Here is a 24,699-nt window from a genome sequence, read left to right on the forward strand (position 1 = left end):
GACAGTTTTGGGGAAAAGGTAAGTGCCTTAATAGCACTGGTTACGGGTCAGGAGGAGCAGGAGTGCTTCCACCTAGCTCACCAAGCTTACCTTCTTCCCTGTCTTCGGACCCCATTCTCCCCACACTCCCACTAATACAGCAGAAGGTTCCTTACCTGCTCCTGTGGCCTCTTCCGGAGTGCTCCCCGCCCAACGGAGCCAAGCCTGTCCATCAGGCTGACTTCTGGTCGGGGAGCCGCTAGAAAAAAGATGCACGCTGTGGAGTTAATCCACAGCATCCCGACAAACTCCTCTTTTTCCCCCCCCCCCCCCCCCCCCCCCCGAGTTTACAAAACCCGTCCCTGTCGATATCGGGGCCTTGGCCTCAGTCACATTCCCCTCCCCCAAACCATGAGATTGCATTTATTAAAAAACATATCTACTTTGTGTGTGTCCGGTCATTTTTTAAAAATGGGATGATATTGAGGAGTGAATATTTGTAGATTATAGGAGTTTCTGGTTGGATAGCTAAAATTATATTGTACATAAATATACCTTTTTGTAACCTTACACATGCATTTTGCAAATCTGAACTGGGCCAGATTGAGGATTTACTGAATTTGAGAAAGCTGACTCTTGGACCAGTTCATATTTATCAGATTAAACTTTATTATTGACTTGTTGCTAACTCTCTCAAAATGGCTTTTATATACCAATTCCTTCAAACAATCTAGGGATATCAGCAACGCTAGAAAGGCTGCGTTTACTGCCACCCTATTTGGTGATAGTGGGCCTTCTCCTTAAACTGCTGCACTCCTTGTATTGATGGTGCTCCCACAGAGAGAGGGAATTCTGGGATATTGACCTAACAATGATGAAGTAACAGTAGTGTATTTCCAAGTCAGGATGGCATGCGATTTGGCAGGGAACTTGGAGGCGATGGTCTTCCCATGACATTGCTGGTCTTTTCCTTGCAGCTAAGTAAGATGCTGTTGAACTAACATTGGTGAGTTGCTGCAGTGCCTCCTGTAGATCATACATACTGCAGCCACAGTGCGCTGGTGATGGAGGGGAGGGGGGGGCGGTGTGGAGGGGTGCGGTAGATATTGAGGATGACGATCAAGCAAACTGCTCTGTCCTGGGTGGTGTTGAGCTTCTTGAGTGTTTTTAAGGATGTACCCATCCAAGTGAGTGGTGAGTATTCCATCACACTTCTGATTTGAGTCTTGAAGAGAATTTGATGGGTCAGCATGTGCGCCACACATTGTAGAGTACCCAGCTTCTGCCCTGCTCTTGCAGCTATGGTGTTTATATGGCCAGTCCAGTTAAGCTTCTGGATAATGGTGACCACCACCCCCCTGCCCCCCCAAGATGTTGATGGTGGTGCTATTGATGGCTGGGGAGATGTCTAGGGACGTGATCTTGCCAGCCCTAGGGAGGTGGGTATGGAGGCGGGACTGCTGGGAAAATGGCAGAATCTGTGGACAGTTGCCCAACCCGCCTCTGTGCCATCTTGCCAGGAGGCGGGTAGCTGACCCGCACCGGGCCCCATCTCCTTGGAGGCGGGAAGGCGATTAGTGCCACTTATCTGCCTGTTAACAGGTAGTTAACAGGCAGATAAGAGGATTATCCCCATTTTACCCACACAAGTGCAGGCTTCCCGAAGGCTCCGAACCCCGCCAGGGTCACCGAGGCGAGCAGTGGGTCTGTGGGAGTCAGAGGGGTGCAAAAGTGCGCTGTGAAGGTAAGTGATGGGTGCAAGTGTGGAGAAGTGAGTATGTGAGGTAATGGAAAGTGTTAGTAAAAGTTTACTTACCTTTGTTTCTTCCTGCAGGCTTCAATCGGTGGGTATGTGGAGAGTCTCGTATCTCCACAGCAGAGATGACAGATGGCCACTGCATTCTCCAATGCAACAACAATCTAATTTCTGCTAAATAAAGAGGTTTGATGAGTCTTGAATTCAAGAAATCATCAAACTACAGAGAATGTCAGTGTTTAACAGCTTCACAGAGCTGTCAAACGATGACAATTCACCTTTGACACATGAAACGTCATACGTCGACATTCTCTGCAACCGGCTTTCCCATAATTGGCCTGCTAAGCCCGCTGGGCGGGCTTAACAAGGTCAATCAAGGGAAAATAGCATGAGTTGGCCAGAAGCTGATGGAGGCGGGACTGAAACCCGACAAGTGGGAGTCCCACCTCCAAAAGTTCCCCATTGGCAAAATCTAGCCCTTGGTTTTCTCTTGTTCAAGATAATCATTACCTGGCACCTAAGTGGCATGAATGTTACCTACCACTTGTCAGCCCAAGCCTGGCTGTTGTCTAGGTCCTGCTATAGGATAGCATGGACTGCCTCATTATCAGGGAAGTGGAACTGCACACTGGAATCATCAGTGGACAGTCCCACTCTTGACCTTATAATGGAGCGAAGTTCATTGATGAAGCAGCTGAGGATGCTTCCCTGAGGTACTTCTGCAGCGATATCCTGGCGTTGTGATAATTGATCTTTGACAGCCATAACCATTTTTCTTTGCATCAAAAATGACTCTAGCCACAGGAGGGCTTTCCCTTTCAACCCCATTGACCTCAGTTTTGCTAGGGCTCCTTGGTGCCATACTTGGTCGAATGATTCTATTCTCACTTCTCTGGCATTCAATGCTGTGATGAGATCTGGAACCAAGTGGTTCTGGTGGAATCCAAACTGAGTGTCAGTGAGCTGATTATTGGTGAGTAAATATTACCTGAAGGTGTTATTGATGACTCCTTCCATCACTAACATCTAGGGAATGGTGCCCAAGTTGGACTGTCCCACAGACTAATCAAGTAACAGCATGACATTGCTGTACTCACAGAATCATATCTATCAGCCAATATCCCAGACTCATCCTTCTCAATCCCTGGGTATCCCCATCACACTAGCAGGATAGATCCACCAGTTGTATACAATTGAGTGGGAGAGGCCATGGTAGTCCTCAACATTGACTCCATGAAGTCTCAGGTTTTGGTCAAATAACCTTGAAGTGTACTATTGTAATTATCAGACATTATGGGGGAAAAATTCAGTATTGCCCCATTTGGGGCACAATTATCGGCCGGGCGCAAAGATTAGCGCCTGGTGCTAATTATCGCCTCCGACTGCAAACTTGGCTTTTATCGCCCCTGGAGGTGATTGGAGCGCTAAATCAGGCGCTTCACACTTGTCTTAAGGCGCAAAGGCCGAGGAGCGAGGCGCTACCTCAGAGTGCTGGCGAAGCTCGTGATGTCAGTCAGCAATGGAACACAGACACAATGGCGCTGGCCAGTTCTTAAAGGGGAGTGTTGATCTTGCTCTCCATCCACATCCTGCTCATTACAGCCTTGAATCTCGGCCTGGAGAGACCTGTACATCAAATCTGCTGGAAAGAACAATGGAGAGACCCAGGGAAAGAGCTCAGAGTGCAGCCCCCAGAGTCTCTTCTAAATTGATACAAGGAAGGGCAAATCAAAATGAACCTGCAAAGTGCTGCTCAGTACCCAAAACTCCTTCACACAGCATTGAATCTCTCCAGAAGTCAGTCTCTATCTCTCTCTCTCTCTCTCTCTCTCTCTCAGAATGCGTGGTGTAACAATGTCACCAACAAAAAAAGGCAGGAAGCGGTTGCCTTTAAATAGCGCTCCCCCAGTCCCTTCCTGACTGCAAAACGCTCCCCTCAACCTGTCGTTGCTAGCAGCAGGTGGTGCCACTCAATATCCGGTCCGGGGCTCTACCGGGGTGTTGCACACTCGACTGACGTCACAATCTGCCGGCGCAGGAGATCGTGGCGGTAGTGTTTAGCGCTGCCGCAAAATGTCTAGTTAATTTCGTGAGCAGCGCAAACATCGCCGCGCCCGGGCGCTAGTTGTTTTGCGCCCTCTTAAGGCGCTAACGGGAGGCGCAAACCAACTGAATTATTCTCCAAATAATTTAGCTTTGTGCTGCAGCACACTATATGTGAGCTCATTTTTAGTATATATGTAGCTCTTTATTAACATTAAAAATGTCACCAGCCCTAGATCACAGTGTAGTGTGCATACATCTACATGTACATAAAAGTATGCAAATTAGAGCTAGGCCATGATTACAGAAAACTCCTCTTCGCGCGAAGCATAATGTAAATCTGGAAAACTCTCCCCCAAAAAAGCTGTTGTGGCTCAGCAGATTGATAGATTTTTGTTAGGCAAGGGGGTTATGGAACCAAGGCAGGTAGATAGAGTTAAGCTGTAGATCAGCCATGATCTAATTGAATGGCGGAACAGGCTTGAGGGGCTGATTGGCCTACTCCCTGTTCCGGTGTGTGCAGTTCAGTGATTTTTTTTCTGGTTTGGTAGTGGGGTGCAGCTGACAGTATAACTGCATGCAGTGTTTCAACCAACTGGTTTCAATTTATAACAAGTAACAGCAGTTGTATGTCTGGAATTATGTTAGTGAGCTGGGCGTATGGGTTTGAAGTCTTAAGCAGGGGAGGGAAAAATATAGAGTTTGAAATCATTGACTGCTGAAAGAGGGAAAAGATCTATTTGGTTGATCTTTATTTCAAAAATAATAGAAAAGAGTAAGCGGGATACAGTTTGATTGCACTCCAGTTCTTCAGGTGCAGCTACAAATGATCCCACCAACAAAAATAATGACCAGTCGTAACAGTAATTACCAATGGCACAGATCATTTCGTTTTTAAAAAACACTCTCAAACTGAAGTTTATTTCTAGGACAATGAGGTACCCCTAGTAGGTGTCTAACTTGTGCTGATCCAATCTATACCACACAATCCTTACTCAGGTAAGTCAACGTTGCTGTAAAGATGGTGAGTCAGCTTTGTCATCGACTTTCTGTGTGAACCTGTCGGCTGTAATATGTTACTGTTTCCATTGGCAGAAGGACACAGATTTAAGGTAATTGGCAAAAGAACCGGGAGGAGAATTTTTTTCAACGCAGCGAGTTAAGATCATCTGCAGTGTGCTGCCTGAAAGGATGGTGGAAGCAGATTCAATAGTAACTTTCAAAAGGGAATTAGATAAATACCTGAAAAGGAGCGGGGTGAGGAATGAGCAGGTGAGTGGAGTAATTGGATAGCTCTTTCAAAGAGCCAGCACAGACATGATTAGCCGAATGGCCTCCTTCTGTGCTGTAAGATTCTGATTCTAGCCTATGATGTCATGTGAAAGCTGCTCATGTTTCACGTTATGTGGACTGCTGCACAGACTCGGGAAGTAAATGCACTGCTTGCTGTAGTGCTAGCCGTACAGACCCAAGAAGGCCTATGCTGAGATAGTTGATACCAGCAGTTGGGGCGCTACAATTGGCCTGGGAGTCTGTAAGGGAGGGAGAAAAAGTAAGGGAGGGAGAAAAAGTATCAGCCAGGGTTCCCACTTCTGATCACTAAAGAGTGGCTCTTGTTGCAAAGTATGTGCTGATGTCAAATGAACAGAGGATTGAACTCAACTGTGAAGCCCCATGGTGGAATAACCTGTTGACACTCACCGGCCTGGTTCATACATGAAGAATGACCACTTGAGCAAGGTGCCAGAGGCTGGCTAGCCCCTGTGGAATTGTACTTCAAAACGAGTCAACATCTTCAAGAGAAACGACTGGAGGGAAACACGTATAAGACTGCTATCAAAGGGTGCAGGACGTTAGTAAATTATTCAGTGCCATTGCTTTTTGCTAGTTTGGAACTGCAGCACAAGTAAGTGAAGAAAAAAAGCATACCATTGTTACAAAACAATTGCTGTACTTAAACATCATGTAGTCCCCTGTTGGCCACTGAGAAAAATTACACTGCAATTCGAGAGTACTACATATTAGGTAGCAGGATCTATTGCTGAAAACAGTAATAGATTCTTTCGCCTAAAATGTATTTAATTTATTACATGTATCTGAACAAACTTTCAGAAGGCAGGCCTCAGCAATGTGGGGAAAGTCTGAGCTATGGAGTGGGTCTAAGACTGGTTGGTTTATTTTTAATCATTACCCCATAATTGATCTCTCTCGCTGCTTTACTACTGTGCTTTTTTAGTCAGGAGGGCAGGAGAGTATTGGACAGATATGCTTTCTTAAAACTTTCAGCTGAATTATCCTTGCCTTTTGAATGGAGCAATGCATTGTTTGGTGGTACGCAACCAGTGACTAAACCACGAGATGGGACCAGAATTATTGCCCGTCAATGGAAATAATTGATTTAAAATATTGGTGAGATGTGAACATGTGCCTCCTGAACAGGAGTTCAGCTCACTGCCTCCAGAGCTGTCGCTCCCTCAGAAGAGGGATACATTGCTCTGTAGCTGGCAGTATTAGCCATCCCCCTCTTTAATTTTACTATATTAGTGACTACACTTCAAAAGTACTTCATTGGCTGTAAAGCACTTTGGGATGTCTGAGGTTGTGAATGGCGCTATAAAAATGCAAGTCTTTTATTAAAACATTAAGGGTAGAGATTGTGTTGGCAGTATTTTGGCTTACTGATGTCAATTTAATAAAGTACCTGCAATATCCATCAAGGTAATAATATTTTCCATGTAAAGTTATCTAGTTCAACTACTGTCATGTTCATGTGTATATACAATAGGAGACTGCAACTGAAATGGTAAGTGACGTGTTAACCTTATCCTATTTGTGGGTTTGGTGGAACAAGACCACTGAAAATGCATGGTTGAAATATTCAACATGGCACATGTTTCTCTTTCTAAAGCACACAGCTTTTTTTCCCCCCCCCCCATCGCTGCTGTTCCTATTTTAGGACTAAAATTAAAGTTTGAATTACATGGACTAGATTTTGGTTCTTATCAGAGTGCACCACCTTTAATAAAATACACACATTCAGTCCCAAGGTTCCCTATTAATGCCACCTCGGACCCACATGCGTCATGCATAAATATATATATTACATGCAATTAATTTGATCTTTTAAAACCTGCTTAATAAACACACTTGTCCCATTATCCAAAGAAAGGAAAAAGTAATCTGTATAAAGATTTTCTTTCATGTAACAAAGGTAGAAAAATAAGTCCTTTTTTCTGTTATGTATATTCAGCCAGTTCCAACACTTTATAGCAGGTTTATATTCTATTATACACAATTTGGCTCATTCGAAAGAATACATGCGTAGAAACAAATCTCTAAAAGCAGATCATGCCTGTATCCCATTAGATATTCTACAGCAACTTTGTTCCTTGAAAGGTATTCTATGACAGTGTGATCCATTCACTTGTTTAAGTTACTCTATCAGGTTGCACATTCTTGTGTCAGTTAGTAGGTTGCAAATTGTCTCCAATATCAGAAATTTGTTACACAAAAGTAAACCGAGTCCACTCGTTTATAGCCTTCCGGAGCAAAAAAGGTTCTTTTTTAAGATTCAAGATTAAATCAAAAAGCTTTCTTTAAAAAAAAAGTATTGGTGTTACTGGCATGGCAAACTTTACCCATTTCTTCAGTCCCAGGCCTTTATACATTTGTCCCTTCATCATCAATGAACTGAATTGAATCGCTACCAGAATCCTCGGCTGATGTCCTTACCATTTCAACAGAACATGTTTCTCTCCTTTGCAGCTCCCTTGTTAACCTTGTGCTGAAGGGGCTTAGAAGTTCAGCCACTTTATCTGGTAAGCAGTCAGCATCTGCTGGTAGGTAGAGTTTTGCCATGGGTGACTCCTTTTGCTTGGCATTGTGTTCACCTGGCTGTCTAGCCTGCTGTAAAGTGACCGATGTAATGGGGGGTGTAGGAGCATGGGCCATTAAATCTTCATGAAGAAATTGTTGATGAGGTAATTGGCTACTGCCTGGAGTCATGGGCTGATTTAGAGCTTGGGGCTGATTTAGAGCTTGGGGCTCACTACCTCCATGCTCTGTGTGTTGGGATGAATCCATCAAGGAGTCCAGCGATAATGAGCCATGAACAGTCTCTATCTTTCCCAATGGACTGCTTGAATTTGATACTGATGACCTTGGGGCATTTGAGTTGCCATCAGGCCACGAGCCTCCCTGCTGAAAGTCAGGCCTCAACAATGTGGGGCAAGTGTGAGCTGTGGGGGGAGCCTGTGACCGGATGATGCTGCTGAATCCACTGCTGTTGCTGTAGATGGCTGCAAGACTGGGGTTCAGTGTGAGGTCTGGAGAGGGAAGGACATACTTGTGGGATGTCAACAAAGGTTTCAGGAGCTGCATCATATCTTGCAGATCTTTACTCAGCTGGGTGACTTGTTGTGAGAGGTACGACATCTAGAAGATAAAAGGAACCCACCATTAAAGCCCTAAACACTGAGATTATTAGAAACTACATTTCACATTAGAACATTTGGAGGGCAAAGAAATGGTCTAATTGGTTTAATTTCAGTGAATTCATCCTTACGGTATCCATTTTAAAATTAATTTACACTGATAAAACGAAAAGCTACATCTATAGTGGGCTTAAGGTTACTATCTGCAGTTGGCTGATACAAAAGTTAGGCTGATGTTCAGTGGATTTTTAAATAATGTGCCTGAACTTGTACCATTCAGTGCACACCATTATTAGGGCGTGAGTGACTTATGCCATTCCATACCCCATGCCATAAGCTGTTGGGACTTTTGTGCTGCTCCACAGAGAACCTCACCAAAAAAATGTAACTGCTAGTTATCATAACTCCCTCCCATTCAAATCAATGACGAGATGGAGTTTGCTGAATTAACGCCACAGTGATCGCCACAGATACTTACACAATGCCGCTGGAGGCTCAGAATCAATCAAGTATTTAATTGCTCAGCAGGTTGCCTAAGGATAACATCTTTACTGACTTGTTCTAGGAACTTCAAAACCTCAATTAAGTAATAAAATAAGTGTTTTGGGAGCTAGGCATGGCTTGATTTTTCCCCGACTTGTGCAAAGCATGAATTGCAACTGACATTGAAATAGGGCGAGGGATTGCACGCAATTGGGGAGACAATCCTATGCATACGGGTCCCTTCATAATGCCGATTTATATATTTACAAACTCAGCAATCAAATGAACCCCGACCTGGACATTCTGTCTGTACATACTGTGACCCATCCCTACATTATCAGATCGGAGTCATTGCTCCTAAACCTGTCCCTGTTAAATAACCCATTGTTCCATTCTGTCTTGGGGCCCCATTACCTTGGATGTGTATCAGACATTGGCCACACCACTCCAGATCCCCTGCAATGCTCATTGTGGTGTATTCTAATGATTTTTCCAGCAAATTATTGCATGATTTTGCCACTGGAGGATCAGGGAACACACTGGTCGTAACTTATCGCGTGTGTCGCCATTGCAGCAAATTCCGGGCCCACATCTGCACGTCGTGAGACATAGAAGCAAAGTGAAGAAAATTATCTCCGCTTTAAAAAAAAACCCACAGGTTTGGGGTTTGAAATTTCCAAGCATCGTACTGAAAAATAGGATTCTGGTTCAAACCCAGCCAGGTGTCACCATAACTGCACGCGTACCATATCACCAATGTCTCACACAGACCTACACACACAAACTCAGCACTAACAAGGACCACACCTCACCACTAGTGTTCATCACCTCTTATCCTTGTATTCTGAGATCCTCCTTTGTATATAGTGAGATTCATTTTCCTATGAGAGGTGGTCCTTACCTCAACCACCCTTGGATCAGACAAAGTTCTCTAAGTGTTTTCTATAATGTCGTATTCCAGTAAGGAGGGGATGGTACAGGGAAGAGCGAGCGAGGAGACGGGTCTCAATTTGTCACCTCTTAGTGTGAAAGGTCTTGAAGATATTGGAACTGTTATGACTCACCTCTTGATTAAGTTTAGAGATATTTTTCTTGCTCTCTTCAGCCTCCCCTGGAAACAAAGCAAACAGAGTTTCCAGTCACTTAGGTGATGAGAATCAGGACAAAACACCAGATGATCAATAGTCACAGATAAAGATGTTGAGATTGGATATAAACCAGGCTAAAATCCCAGTATACATATTACAAGCTATTAAATTCCTAGAACATAAAATAACATTTCCTTTTAAAAGGTAATAAACCAACAACAGACGGACACCTGTGTCTCTATGTGGGACTTGGCTGCTTCTCACTCCTAGCCAGCCTTTTGCTGAAATCCACAGTAAATAAATAATTCTGCATAATTGCCTTTTCCTTTATTTATTTCTGCAGACAAATAGTGTCTCGTCCTTATTAGGCATATTGATGGGTTCTTTTTGCAGTCAGATGCTAAAGCATGTTGGTCTACAAGCTGCACCACCAGGATTGCCAACTTTGGTTGGATGTATTCCTGGAAGTTTCCATCCTATGACCTCCTGCCTTCAACTGCCCCACCCCATGCTCCCACCATTGGTCACCCGACACGCCCATCCTCACATCACACTGCCTTCCCATGCCAATTTGAAACCCAATTGGATGATTCTTGACTGTCAGTCAAAACAATGATTTCCCCCCCCCATCTTCAATATTTTTATAACTAATAAAAGTGTTCAAAGAAAATGAAAAATTTTTTTTTTTTTAATAACCCTATGATTTGTCTCCCGAGTTGGTCGCAGCAGATTAATCTTCAATCCCTGGAGACTCCAGGACAAGCCTGGAGAGTTGATAATCCTGTGCACCACAACACCATAGGTTGTGGGCTTGAAGCCACATTCCCGCACGTGACAAATTCCAGATCTCGGCCTTGCTGTTAAGGCTCGGCACGTCCCGCACAGGAACAGGATAAAGCTGCTGGGTGAGTCACTAAGATGTTGTCACACACTTCCCAGCAGTAGGTTACAGAGTGGCAGTGTCGCCTGCCTGCTCAATTTGATAGCAACATCATACAGGGTTCAAGGAGAAAGTCGAAGGGGAAAAACACAAAATATATCTCTGTTAACCCCTCTCAAAATTAATCAGATCTTTACTATTGTGAAACGGGGGAGTGGGACTAATTGGATAGCGCTTTCAAAGAGTCGGCCCAGGCACGATGTTCCGAATGGCTTCCTTCTGTGCTATAGGATTCTATGAACTAATTATTATTAAATCCCTCACTTACATTAGCTTCTGCAAGCTGTTCTTTCTCTCTATATAGCCATTTCTTATTGGGACGTGTTCTCTCTTCCAACCCTTTCACCCAATCTGCTTCAATGCATCAGGCAACCTCCTGGTCTAATTCAATCTCGCTCTAGTCTTTCATTGTATTTTAGCCTGTTTCTTGACGCTTTCCAGTCCTTTTCCCAGCTACCTTCTTATAACAAGTGAAGAAACCATGACCTGGTGTTAAGAGTGCTGCTCCATGAATGCATGGTCAGACCTTTTATTGTTGCGTGCAATTATTTGTCTCCGTTAACTTGTGTCAGCTCAAACATGAGGAAAGAAGCCTCTCATTCTAAAGTTGAAGTGTAAGTATCTCCAGCTGCTTACTGCTCTCATACCTACCCAAGTAGTAACAAAGATATAACTGGGAGGAAAAAGTGTGAATGATCATGAAAACTTCAATTTTGTATTATTAGTTCTGTATGAATACTCAAATCTTTGCCATAATCCCATTAAGGGAAAGTGTTCTGATGACATAAGATGAACACATGGAGCAATTTTAACCTAAGCCGCCCATCAGGAAACTGATGGAATCGGATGCAATGCTGGTTTTACGTCTCGCCCGATTGTACTCTCCTATGAAGTCAGTGGAGAGTAATATTGGGCGGGGTGTAAAACCAGTGTTCCACCCGATCCTGTGGGTCTCCTGACAGGTGGATTAGGTTAAAATTGCCCCCATGGATTCTGCTGGAGCAGTACATGTGTATTGTGTACTTTAGCCTACACAGCACTGGGTAAGCCTGTTTGGCAATTTACATCTAGTGCGGCACCATATTTTTTTCTGTTTCTTGAATTAGTTAAAACAATTTAATTCAGCTGAAATAGCTTGTATTTTAATCTTTTTACACCAATCACTGCTGCAATTTATCGGTCTTCTATCCAAGAATGATTTGCTGAAAATATAAAGGTGATTTTATGTGAGTGCCACATACAGATGTTTTTAAATTGAGCGTTGGTTGGGGTGATGGGCTTAGGCCCAGAGTCCTGGACACCACCAAGTTTGAGAAGAGTAGGACAGACTATGAGATAATTCAGGAAGTGGTGAGTCGGTGGTACCAAACTTGGATTTTAGAAGCCTGGTCATTGGAGGGGGAAGGAGTTCCACAGTTTTCAGGTCTTGGGAAAGAATGCCTTAGCGTAGGAGACTGGGTGATGAGTCTTGATTTCAACACAGTAAGAATGGAGGGAGGAAGAGAATCGTGTAGTATGGCATATTTGGAATTTAAGAAAGTTCAGAGGATCAGTGGCCATAGTAGCACTGAGAAGAGAGAGAGAGAGACAGGTCAGAAGGAGACACCAGTGAGCTTGGGCGACCACCAGAATTCCATTATATCAGTATTGATTGTGTTTTATTATTTAAAAACCAAGGCGAAAGGTTAAGATCTGTAGAGCAGGACAGCAGCAGGGTCAAAAAGACCAAAACAGAAGATGAAGTCAGACAGAGGGGAAAAGGAGAGGTGGTAGAAAAAGGATCTATCAACCATGCAGGACTGTGGGGGAAAAACATTATGCACACATCACTTACTAAGTATTTCTACAGAAAGAGATTGCTATAAATTACATTTACCTGAGCTTAACTGAGAAAGGCTGCTGTCTTCATTTAGTTGCTTTGTGCTGAATTCAAATTTCTGCCTGGCTGGTGCACTGTTGTCAGTTTCAATTCCATCCACAAACCTGGCCAAGACACATCACGTCAAGCATGAGGATACAGAGCAGCAGAAAACAAGACTAAATTATTAACATTGATAGAATCAACACCTTCTGTGGGTCAGAGGCTGAATGTTTGCTGAAAAATATCATCTACTTATGAACAACAAATTTCAATATTAAAAAAAAGACTACAGGATACTGCTCGTTGATTAAGTGGGGAAGTCAACACAACATCGGAACAGAAACTATGCTGGATCATTACTGGTAAACTACTATTCTTAAGAGGATACCTGTACAGTCCCTGTTTACCAGCTCCAATCAGCTTAGTAAAAAAGCAACAAGACTACATCAATAGCAATTGGTTCATTAGCACGTGTAATGGATTCTATTTTTACCAGCAATGCCTAATCGGCTTGTGCTACTTTTGGAAGCAAGGTTCTTGCTGATAGTCCCACATGACTAACAAAGGGCCATGAAACAAGCTCAAGCTGTTCACAGGAAAGCCAAGCTTTCCATTTGTTTTCCATTACTGTTTAATCAGTCCCTTCGCACACATGTCATGGAAAGGCTTTCTCTCTGCTGAGCTCATTTTATAATTCAATCTGCTCTGACTTGGCGTGATCCAAGAAGGAAATGGAACAGATCCCAAAGTCTACAAGATAATCTGTGTGCAGGGCTGTACTCTCTACGGTGGAAAACATTACTTGGATTTCCAAAACATTTGAAAGATGTATTTCCCCACCAAGAACAAAAAACGATTTATCAACTGAACCTGGCAAGATGAGGGTTGAGTAAGAAGGTCCTAGGTAACACCACCCAGCATTATTTTGAAGACTGTATTTTTGAACTCCTTGGAGACGGTTATCATTTGCTGTGCAGATCAGGTGGGCAGGGGTGGTGGGAGGTGATCCGGTGGGTCTGCCATCAGGTCTTAAAAGAAAGGTTGGGTTTTCAGTGGTGGGGAGGAGACCGTCCATTACTGAGGCAGCAGGCGCAATGGCCAGGGCCCCATCGATTTTCAGATATTGCCATTGAGGTCCTCGTGGAGTAAGCAAAGAGCAGGAAGGAGGTCCTCTTTCCTTCAGATGGGTGAAGGGTACTCTGGGAATTAGCCAGAAGCACTGCAGAGAAATGGCTGGATAGGCCAATACCAGCAGCATGCTAGGGCCTGGCTGTAATTTTGGAAGAAACTTAATGACCGTACTAGGATTGCCAAGGTATGACTCCTTTTCACATTTTTCTGACTCTCTGCACAGCCATGCAACGCCAGACTTTGGCTCCAGCACACTCAATTCTTCCTACCCCAACTTCAAAAGCCTTTCCTCCAATCACAATGGGACATTGACTATACCTCTTTCTGCTTGCACTCACACACGCGACACTTCACAATTACCTCCCCTGAGTCCCCTCTTGCCCATACTTGTTCTGCTTAGGATACACACTATGCTTTCTTCACTATGCTACCTTTAACAAGGCACATACTAACCCACTACTGCAGTAGAAACAATCGGAGGAAGACCTCAAGAACAGGAGGCGGTCCCGCCACATTGCAAATTTTGATTTCAATGGAGGATACCACTTAATTAGGCAAAGGGAAATGGCAAAGCTGAAGGCCACGCACAGCAGGGTGTTTGGGCTTTTTCCACTCACCTTTCTAGTTCACACACATAGCATGACAACCAGGGGATGCATTGCGCTGCCACCCCTCTGCTACTGCAGGAGCGGGAAGAAGAGCAAGTGTAAAGGACAGCCCAGGAAATGGCTCGCCAAAGGGCAAGCTTGGGATCTAGCTCTGCTAAAGAGAACAGAGATGTTGGCCACGAATTTAATTATGGGAGCGGGTCAGCTGGCTTCCGGGTTCCGGTTGTGCCTCCAGCTGCCTCTGTTCTGCAGATGTGATTTTCCCCTTGATTGGCCTTACCGGCCAATTAACAGGAAATGGGTCTGATGATGTCATTTGATGCCGCGTCATCTGCCGGTTTCCTTAAAGGGACCACGTCCACATGGAGTTTGACAGTTGTTCTGTCAGTGTTTGACGGCATTGAGGTGCTGCAAACACTGACAATCACTGCACAAAGGTGAACACTTGCACCCTGGCTCTCCAATGACTCCCTCCATATGCTTATGGAGGAAGTCATAGCACGCACGGAGGTTTTCTTCCCTTCCAAGGGCGGAAGAGACCTCCCCAGGACACCAACTTACAATGAACCTCCACCTAATCCTCTCTATCTACTTTATCACTTCCCCGTCTCACTAGCCACCCCTCATACTCACCCTCATCCTACTGCAAGCACACCAACTACCAACACACAAGGGTAGGCACTTGAGAGGTTTAGCCAATGTTCATGTGAAGTTTCTGGTAATGTGTTGTCATACAGTGAAATCTCTTTTTCCAAAAATGCCCCATATTGGACAGATCTGAGCGCACATTGCGAAGTGTCTTACTGAGTTCCAGTGATTGTTCAGTCATAACTTCCCCCCCCCCCCCACTATAGTGATGAGTGTGCATGGAATGGCTTGGACATTAAAGGGATGCTTCACGGTGCTGGTGTGGGATGGTGTCAACCTGGCACATCATGTGGCAGCCAGGGTTTACAGCATCAAGTGAAGAAAATCTGGCCATGGTGAAGTCATTGTTGGCCTCCCGACCAGCAATTTTTATCAGGGGCCGATGCCCTGTGTCCAGTGCATCATCAGGTGGGTGAGGAGGAGGTTGGCGCTCCTGGTGCTGGTGCTGCTGTTGTGGCTGGTTGTGGTGCTGCCGTGGCTGCTCTTCCTCCGAATCTGACGACCAGGATGAGAGGATATAAATGGTTCCCATCCTGTTGCTATAGATTTCATTTGAGGCAAGAAGCTTGCAAGCGGACACTCAAATTGTCCTGAAATTATTCCAATCAGGTAACACTGCAGATGGGTGTCAGCTTGAACAGTCACAAGGTCAGTAGATTTGCAAAATCTTATCCCAAACCTCCAACAACAAAGTTGTTGCATTTGAATGTCAGCCATGTTACAGGAGCACTTTTAACGTGCTGCACCAATGACTACAAATCATGTCCGAGAAACTCGTGTCCTTGCAGTTGGTGAGTTTCTGACAAGACAGGAAACAGGAGCCAGAAGCATGAAAATGGGAAACCACTATAAAAATAGGATTAGCAAAGCAGTTAACAGGCTGTTAACTGCCTTAACTACCTGTCTCACCGGTTCCCGTCAGGTCAGTTTGGGAGCGGCTGACCCGACACTCACGGAAATCGCGTGGGGGTGGGATGGAGGTGGGTTGGGGGCGGGTTGGGTGTCTGAAGCCATTTTTTCCGATTTTTGCTGCCGACCCGCCCCCCAACTTGCCGCAGTCTGCAGCTGGAGCCTCTCAAGCCTATGCTCCTGGAAGTCACTGACCATGAGCATCTCAAGAGCTCCTGTCTGAACCACAGCTGCCATCTACTCTCCATGTTGAAACACTGAGAGCACCTCATAAGAATGCTAATGTAGGTGAGCGATCACTGAAGAAATGCACGATAATGTTCTGGCTTACACACTAAGTATCACTGCAGACTGACTGCTGTCTGTTCGCATGGTGGGCAAACGCCAACAGGGACTGGTTGGGCTGAATGACCTGTTTCCGTGTGGTAACTGCTACGTATTTCTATCATGTTGCTGATATCGCCTGTTGGAGCATGGAAATTCAGATCTGTAGTGACTTTGACTGCGACAGGCAATGCAGTGCCCACTGTGGTAGTGGGTTGCAGGTCTTGTTGCAGGAGGCGAGACGACTCTGTGAGGTGCTGCCTCTTCACGCACTGCTCCTTCGAGTATGTTGTCTTGGAGCTAAAGGCTCTGTTGGAAGGGGTACGGATTCCTGCGAGCTCATCTCCTTCTAGCAGGTCACCCTACAGCTCCAGCTCCATGTACTCTTTCCACCTCCTCTTCCACCACCATAGCCAGAGTGCAATTGATAGAAGGGTGCCCATTTTTTTTTTTAAAAAGTGAGTTGCCGGTACCCTCTTCAGATTTCAGAAGTTTGTCCAGCCATTAAAAACACTTTAAAATCAAATAACTTGCCAAAAACCACAGTAAACTACGAGCAAGGCGTTTTCAAAACCTTTGCAGCGTTTTAAACGAGACACTGTCAGAATGCCTAAAAAAAGGTCACCACAAATTTAGCAGTGGCGTGAACACATTCACAGATTGGGCACAGACCATCTCACTGCTTAGTTTTTCATCATTGCGCCTGAACAATAGGCTACCCTACTGCTACCCCGAAACACTGCTGGCATCAGCAGGATCGAGCACTAACAGAGTCCCACGCTTGGATTAATTCCTGATCTGAGCTGTGGCACCTGAGGGGCATGGGGTATTCCTGCAGTGCAAGGGTAAATCAGAGGGAGGTATCCTTGCTGGGTTACAATTCATCCACATCCACTTGACAAAGAGGACAGCAGCCGAGGTCCAGAAACAGGCTGCCCATCCACCTTCTCAGTAGCAGAAACGTGAGAGCCAGGCAGGATCTAGAAATAAGGGGTAAGTGCCCCCACTGGAAGGTAAGTAGCTTACAAAAATAAACATAATTCCAACTGTGGATCAGTGCTGCCGAAAATCCTACAAACACAGCCACGCAACCCTGTCACAAAACACAATTGAAAACTAGAAAATGGTTACATGCAGATTAACTCTGAACTGATTCATTCAACTTGTATTGGCCCAGATGATCCAGCAGACTATGCATCACTCAGGACACTTCTCAATATTTATGTTTTTGGCTGTTTGATATTTGAGGATTGTCCATCTTTTCCCTATCATTTATATGTGTCTGCTGCATTTTTATCAACATTCATAAATACACCAAACGAAAAGGGATGGAAAATGTAGATGTGTCAAACTTTCCTATAGCTATCACTCAAACAGCCCCCTTCTTTCATCAGTGGGTAGGATGACATTAAGACCACAGATTGCTTGATTCAGCTTTGTTCTCCCATTGCACGAAGTGGGTAGGGATAAAGTTGAAAATTTTTATGGACTGCAGCAACTTGTGATATTAATCGTAACAGATTTTGACAATGCAAGACTTTTATAGCTTGATGGTGGGGCACTTAACCTTTTATGAGTGTCGACAGTCAGGACCCAAGTTCAATACATTAGTGGCAATGGATCCAACAGTCTGTTGTTGCTTTTGATGTATTTTATGATCATCAAGGTAAGGAATGATCTTTTTTCACTTGTTAGCGAGTGTTAGGGTAGCACTGGGCCACCTATAGTAGGGATCAGACGCAGTAACGATAGCAAAATACTGCAGATGCTGGAAATCCGAAATAACAACAGAAAATGCTGGAAAAACTCAAGTCTTGACAAAGGGTTTTCACCCGAAACGTTGACTCTATTTTCTCTCCATGGATGCTGCCTGGCCTGCTGAGTTTTTCCAGCATTTTCTGTTGTTATATCAGATGCAGTAAACCTGTCGTAATTGTGTTTTAACATTAGAACCTCGAGAATTTCACTGTCCACTTTGAATTTGTTTTAATTTCCCATAACAACCTCCGAGTGAAATGACCTATTTAAAGGCAATTTATATTGAGTTATTATGGGCAGTTTTGTGCTATGGATCCACAACTAGTAGGAATGAAGGGGAGACTTTTCAAACGTCCATTGCACAGGACCCTATAGCCAACAGAGAAAGAGCTTTCGTCCTATTAGACCGAATTGGATTAAAATCCAGATCACAGAGCCTGGCCCACCTAGTCAGTTCAATCCACATGCTAAGCCATGGAGCACACCTAATTTAAACATACAAGCAGATAAAAGCAGAGAACAGGAAAAGGTCATTTGGCCCATCAAGCTTGTTCTTTCCATAGACTGTATACAGTTTGCTCCATTATAAACTTTACCCAATTTATTGGATCTCCTGTGGGTCGATCTGTGAAGTTTCTCCCTGGCTGCAAAGGTAATCAAGTAACACACTACAATACCTATTTAACTTTACAATCTCCATTATTTAACATTGAAATTCCTCTCTACAGTTTGAAATTATTAAGGTTCCAACAGCTCAGGAACCACCACAGTCTACAGCTGTACTTTGCTTCTGTATAATTTTCAATCCATTACTAACCACATACTTATTACAGCTCTTTCTAAAGGAATTAATTGACATAACATTAAATGCTGGCGCTGTCCCATTCTCCATTCTTCTGTGGAGAGAAAAATGTTACTTCTGATCTCTAGCTTCTTGATAGCTTATTAGTTTTTTGCTCAAGAGCTCCAGTCCTGTGTTCATAATCCAAGTTAAATGGTCTCATTACATCTACCTTATCCAAGCCTTGCCAACACTTCATAGGCCTGGATCATGCTCCTTCTCAATCTTCCTTTCTTCACTGTAAATATGCTCAGTTCCTTGAATCTCATACACCTTGAGTTCTGAAACCATTCTTATCACTCTCCCTGAGCTCATTCCAAAACTGAGATGAGGAGAAACTTCTTCACTCAGAGGGTAGTAAATCTATGGGATTTGCTACCTCAGAGAGCTGTGGAAGCTGCGACATTAAATAAATTTAAAACGGAGATAGACAGTTTCCTAGCTGATAAGGGAATTAGGGGTTACGGGGAGCGGGCAGGCGCGAGTCTAGGTTCGGATCAGCCATGATCCTATTGAATGGCGGAGCAGGCCCGAGGGGCCGTATGGCTTACTCCGGTTCTAATTCTTATGTTCTTATGTATCTTGAAGGTATGCACACAGTATTAAAATGTATTTCCACCAGTCATCTACAAGATTACATTAATGTGCTTTGAATTATCTTTAGAAAAAGGTAGCCAATGACGAAGGAGCAGCGCTCCGAAAGCTTGTGATTTCAAATAAAGCTGTTGGACTATAACCTGGTGTTGTGTGACTTCTTACATTTGTCCACCCCAGTCCAACTCCGGCATCTCCACACAATGATGAAGAGGGCATTGAATTATACACAGCTACTTTTTAAAAGGAACCACAGAATGAGGGCATTGCATAGAGAAAAATAGTTAAAGAATGTGATTTTTTAATGTCTTGGACTCTACAAAAGCCTTCTCAGCTTTCATTTACCAACATGACTGCCTTCACAGCCTGCCTGTTCCAAAAAACCTCTCTCAGCCAGGCAAGGAGCAAAGGACTTTCCAACACAATGGACATGAAGTGATTTTTTTTGATTATCTTGGCAAACTAATGAATTTCTGATTGTTTAATCTCGAGGAAAAATAACTTCTATTTAACATATTAATCATGGTGCCTTTTTTAAACGTGTAAGAATATATTTTGCATAAAATCCAATAAAACCTAATTTTTTTTCTCCAAAATCCTTTAAGTGGAAACCCTGAAATGCGACAGTTACACTAAGAATAATGGGTAAGAGAGTGCATTACACATTGAACAGATAACAGGGAGGCATAAGAAGTGAGTTATATTAGAGACAAATAGATAGCAGGAAGTGTTACATAGAGAAAAACAGATAACATGGAGTAAAAACAGAAAATGCTATAATACTCAGCAGGTCAGGCAGCATCTGTGGAGCGAAAAGCAAAGTTAATGTTTCAGGTCGACGACCCTTCGTCAGAACTGGAAAAAGTTATAGATGTAACAGGTTTTAAGAAAGTACAGAGGAAGGGAAAGGGGGGAGGGGAGGAAAGAACAAAAGGGAAGCAGTAATGCCAATCCCACCATCTCATAAATCATGAGATGGCACGGTGGCATAGTGGTTAGCACTGTTGCCTCACCGCGCCAGGGACCCGGGTTCGAATCTGGCCTCGGATGACTGTCTGTGTGGAGTTTGCACATTCTCCCCGTGTTTGCGTGGGTTTGCTCCGGTTTCCTCCCACAGTCCAAAGATATGCGGGTTAGGTTGATTGGCTATGATAAAAATTGACCCTTAGTGTTGGGGGGATTAAATACGTGGGGTTACGGGGATAGGGTGGGATATGTGTTGGTGTAGGGGTTACGGGGATCGGGTGGGATATGTGTCGGTGCAGGCTCGATGGGCCGAAATGGCCTCTATCTGTACTGTGAGGTTTCTGTGATTCTGTGAAACTCTTAAAAATCATGAGATTTGGTAAGAAATCATGGGTTGCTATTTTTTTCCTGACCCCTCATTGACCTTTGCTCCCAGACAGGAAGCACATTCCATGACCTTTGCCCCCGAACAGAGAGTGCATTCGGCCGTCACTAACCGATTATTGACATATAAGAAATAGGAGCAAGAGTAGGTGGATCGGTGGCCCCTCTGTCATGTCACTCACAGGCTGGCCTCACTCTGCTTTTGACCATTACTTTTTCTGGAACATAACCTCCTCCAGCCCTACATCCCTTCGAGATCTCTGCGCTCCTCCAATTCGGGCCTCTTGCGCATTCGCGATTTTAATTGCTCCACCACTGACGGCCGTGCCTTCAGCTGCCCACACTCACTACTATCCAATGCAAGAGCCAACCTTTGTTGCCCCAGGTGGTCTGAATTCTTCAGTAGACAGATGTGCTATTTGGGTTGGCCTGCAGAAAGTGAGGTGCCTCAACATTTCTAAAAATATAAACCTGACACCAGAATTCTGATTTTCAAAAGTAAGCTCTAATTTTCCCCACTTTTTATTAACTTTCATCAGCAACAAGACAAACTATAAATCCACCTCGGTGCAATATTGGACTTACTAAAAAGTAGCTAATAACAGTAAGTTAAACTTGTGTCGATCACTCTTCTTTCCTCTGCTAAAATGCTTCCTTGTCTCACCTAATGATTGAAAGCCTGATCTTACAAACCCATCTGCAGTAGGATCATTTTATTTTAAAAAGTGGATTCAAGTACAGCTCAATATTCGCACAAACACGTTTCATTATCACATTGCTATTTGTGGGAGCTTGCTATGCGCAAATTGGCTGCCACGTTTCCCACATTACAACAGTAAAAATACTTCAAAAAATACTTCATTGTCTGTAAAGCGCTTTGGGACGTCCGGCGGTCGTGAAAGGTGCGATATAAATGCAAGTCTTTTTTTTCTCATTTCCTCTCCGAAAACATGTCACTGCCATCTGACAGCAACAGAGTACCTTCTTAATCACCTGTTATGGGTAAAACTCTGTGACTCACTCACCTTAATAGGTTTAATAAGAAGATGAGGTACACTTGGAATCTAGCACTCTCTCCCACCGATTTGAAACTTTGTCCAGCCCCATAGTGGTGGCCGGCTGCACTGATCTGGCCCAATATAGTTTCTGTAACATAGCCCCGGACACGCTGCCCTCATCACCATGGGAACCGGCTGATTTTTTTTTTTGTCCTTTAGGCGTAAACCTTGCTCGGCTGGTCGGTTTTCTTCAGCAGCAGAACAGCCTGGATGTTGGGTAGGACCCCACCCTGGTCTACAGTCACCCCTCCCAACAACTTGTTCAGCTCTTTGTTTTTTTATTCATTCCTGGGATGTGGGCGTCGCTGGCAAGGCCAGCATTTATTGCCCATCCATAATTGCCCTTGAGAAGGTGGTGGTGAGGTGCCTTCTTGAACCGCTGCAGTCCTTGTGGTGAAGATACACTCCCACAGTGCCATTAGGGAGGGAGTTCCAGGATTGTGACCCAGTGACAATGAAGGAACGGCAATATATTTCCAAGTCAGGATGCTGTGTAACTTGGAGGGGAACTTGGAGGTGGTGGTGTTCCCATGCGCCTGCTGTCCTTGTCCTTCTAGGTGGTAGAGGTCGCGGGTTTGGGAGGTGCTGCCGAAGAAGCCTCAGCGAGTTGCTGCAGTGCATCTTGTAGATGGTACACACTGCAGCCATGGTATGCCGATGGTGGAGGGGGTGAATGTTTAAGGTGGTGGATGGGTTGCCAATCAAGCGGGCTGCTTTGTTCTGGATGGTGTTGAGCTTCTTGAGTGTTATTGGAGCTGCACTCATCCAGGCAAGTGGAGAGTATTCTATCACACTCCTGACTTGTGCCTTGTAGATGGTGGAAAGGCTTTGGGGAGTCAGGAGGTGAGACACTCGCTGCAGAATACCCAGCCTCTTACCTGCTCTTGTGGCTGGTCCAGTTAAGTTTCTGGTCAATGGTGACCTCCAGGATTTTGATGGTGGGGGATTCGGCGATGGTAATGCCATTGAATGTCAAGGGGCGGTGGTTAGACTCTCTCTTGTTGGAGATAGGCATTGCCTGGCACTTGTGTGGCACGAAGTTTACTTGCCACTTCTCAGCCCAAGCCTGGATGTTGTCCAGGTCTTGCTGCATGTGGGGATGGACTGCTTCATTATCTGAGGAGTTGTGAATGGAACTGAACACTGTACAATCATCAGCGAACATCCCCACTTCTGACTTTATGATGAAGGGAAGGTCATTGATGAAGCAGCTGAAGATGGTTGGGCCTAGGACACTGCCCTGAGGAACTCCTGCAGCAATGTCCTGGGGCTGAGATGAGTGGCCTTTGTTGTTGCGGATGGTGAGCTGCAGGTGGCAGGGATGATCCTGGTCGTCGTCTTGTCGCGGGTTGCATTGCCCGCCAGATCCAGGATCTCGGCGGTCAGGTACTCAAGGGCAGCAGTCAGGTAGTTGGGGATTTGGCCCGACACAATTAGCATAGTGACCCTTGCGCAGTTGCCGGTGAATGTGGCCGACAGGAAACTGAGACCGGCTGTGGATGAACGGGTCTTAGATTTGGTACGTCCTTTCCTTTCCCTCCAGATTTACTGGGATCAGACAGCCTGCTAAAACTCAACGACTCTACAGCTTCTGTCTGCAGCACGTGGCACTTCTCAGAGGGCGACACAACCACATCACCCGTTGAAAACCCCTGGCTCCCCCCAACCCACGTGTGCCCAGCAGCCAATCACAGGGAAAATTGTGACTTACCAGAGTGGAATCGCGAGATCGCGCATTGAGGAACATTTTCATTAAAAATCGTGATTAAATCACGAGACTTGGCATTAATGGGGAAAGTCTGTGGGGAGATTAAATGACAAAAGGGATGATGGTGCAAGGCAAAACGGGATGGTAATGGGACAAGTAAAGCAATAAAAGTTTGCTCTAGAGGAGGTGTAAATGGGAATAGCAGAATCATTGCCAACAGCTGCTGCCCGAAAAAACAGGGGCGGTGCTGCAAAGAAAACAATAGGTAACGGAATGAGTTACATACGGGACAATAGGTAACGGAGTGAGTTACACAAAGAACAATAGTTAACAGGGACTAGGACTAGGTTACATACAGAACAGCAGTTAACAGGGAGAGAATTACATAGAGGGCAAAAGTAACAGAACGTGTGCTATGCTGAAGGTAATAGCTAATAGGGAGTGTGTTGCACAGAGAGCAATAGACAACAGAGAGGGAATCACATAGAGAACAACAGAGAGTAACAGGTGGTGAGCTGCATAGAGAACAATAGATAACGGGGTGAATTATGCAGCAGGCAATGCATAACAGGGAGTAAGAATATAGATAACAATAGAACTAAGTACACTACAGAGAGCACAATAGAGAATAAATTACATTTGGAGTAGGTGAGGGTGCCAGATTGGGTGTTTTTGAACTACTTTCTGTTCAGTGGTTCCATTCACCATTCCAAATATTTCAGATAACTTTATTCAATGGAAGTCAGATGCACAGCTCATTAAATGCACAACTTTAACTATCAACAATTATGTAAATGAAAGTGGACTTCACTATATTATTACACCACAGAAATCCAATGCGTAAAGAGGACTAGAGGTTAATTTATCCTTTCAAATAACTTAATGCAAAAGTCCTTAATTGCCTACTGTAACAGTAGTTTCCTTTCTTTCTCTCTCCAGCACGTGTTGCTATTTCGAATCATGTATGTTTATCCTGATTCTCAGAATTCAAAGATAAACTGGAAAACAACAGCAAGAATCTGTTCTCACCTATAGTTTCTTTTGAAGTCAGCCAAATTGGATTAGAATAAAGTTCAATTAATTGTGAAGTTGAATAACCAGACAAAACCTGACAAGATCACACCCAGAAAAATGACTGCCGATGGTTAGCAATATTACACTTCAAATAAACAAACAGCCTCCTACAA

General features: G+C 44.4%; 1 protein-coding gene across 1 annotated transcript in view; it reads right to left on the bottom strand.

Annotated features, from left to right (window-relative positions):
• Positions 1 to 4,508: 4,508 nt before the first annotated feature.
• The window catches only part of LOC147120192 (voltage-gated delayed rectifier potassium channel KCNH8-like), a 398,312-nt gene continuing 378,121 nt past the window's right edge, over positions 4,509 to 24,699 (bottom strand). The window contains exons 7-9 of the mRNA XM_085984213.1: positions 12,599 to 12,705; positions 9,759 to 9,805; positions 4,509 to 8,212 (exon numbers count right to left, since the gene is read on the bottom strand). Coding sequence (XP_085840339.1) covers positions 7,439 to 8,212; positions 9,759 to 9,805; positions 12,599 to 12,705 — 928 coding nt within the window. The 3' untranslated portion in view covers positions 4,509 to 7,438. The remainder of the gene's footprint in view (positions 8,213 to 9,758; positions 9,806 to 12,598; positions 12,706 to 24,699) is intronic.

Source organism: Somniosus microcephalus, chromosome 4 (genome assembly GCF_052327205.1).
Source record: "Somniosus microcephalus isolate GS21.2 chromosome 4, FLI_Smic_1.0, whole genome shotgun sequence".
Taxonomy (NCBI): Eukaryota; Metazoa; Chordata; class Chondrichthyes; order Squaliformes; family Somniosidae; genus Somniosus; species Somniosus microcephalus.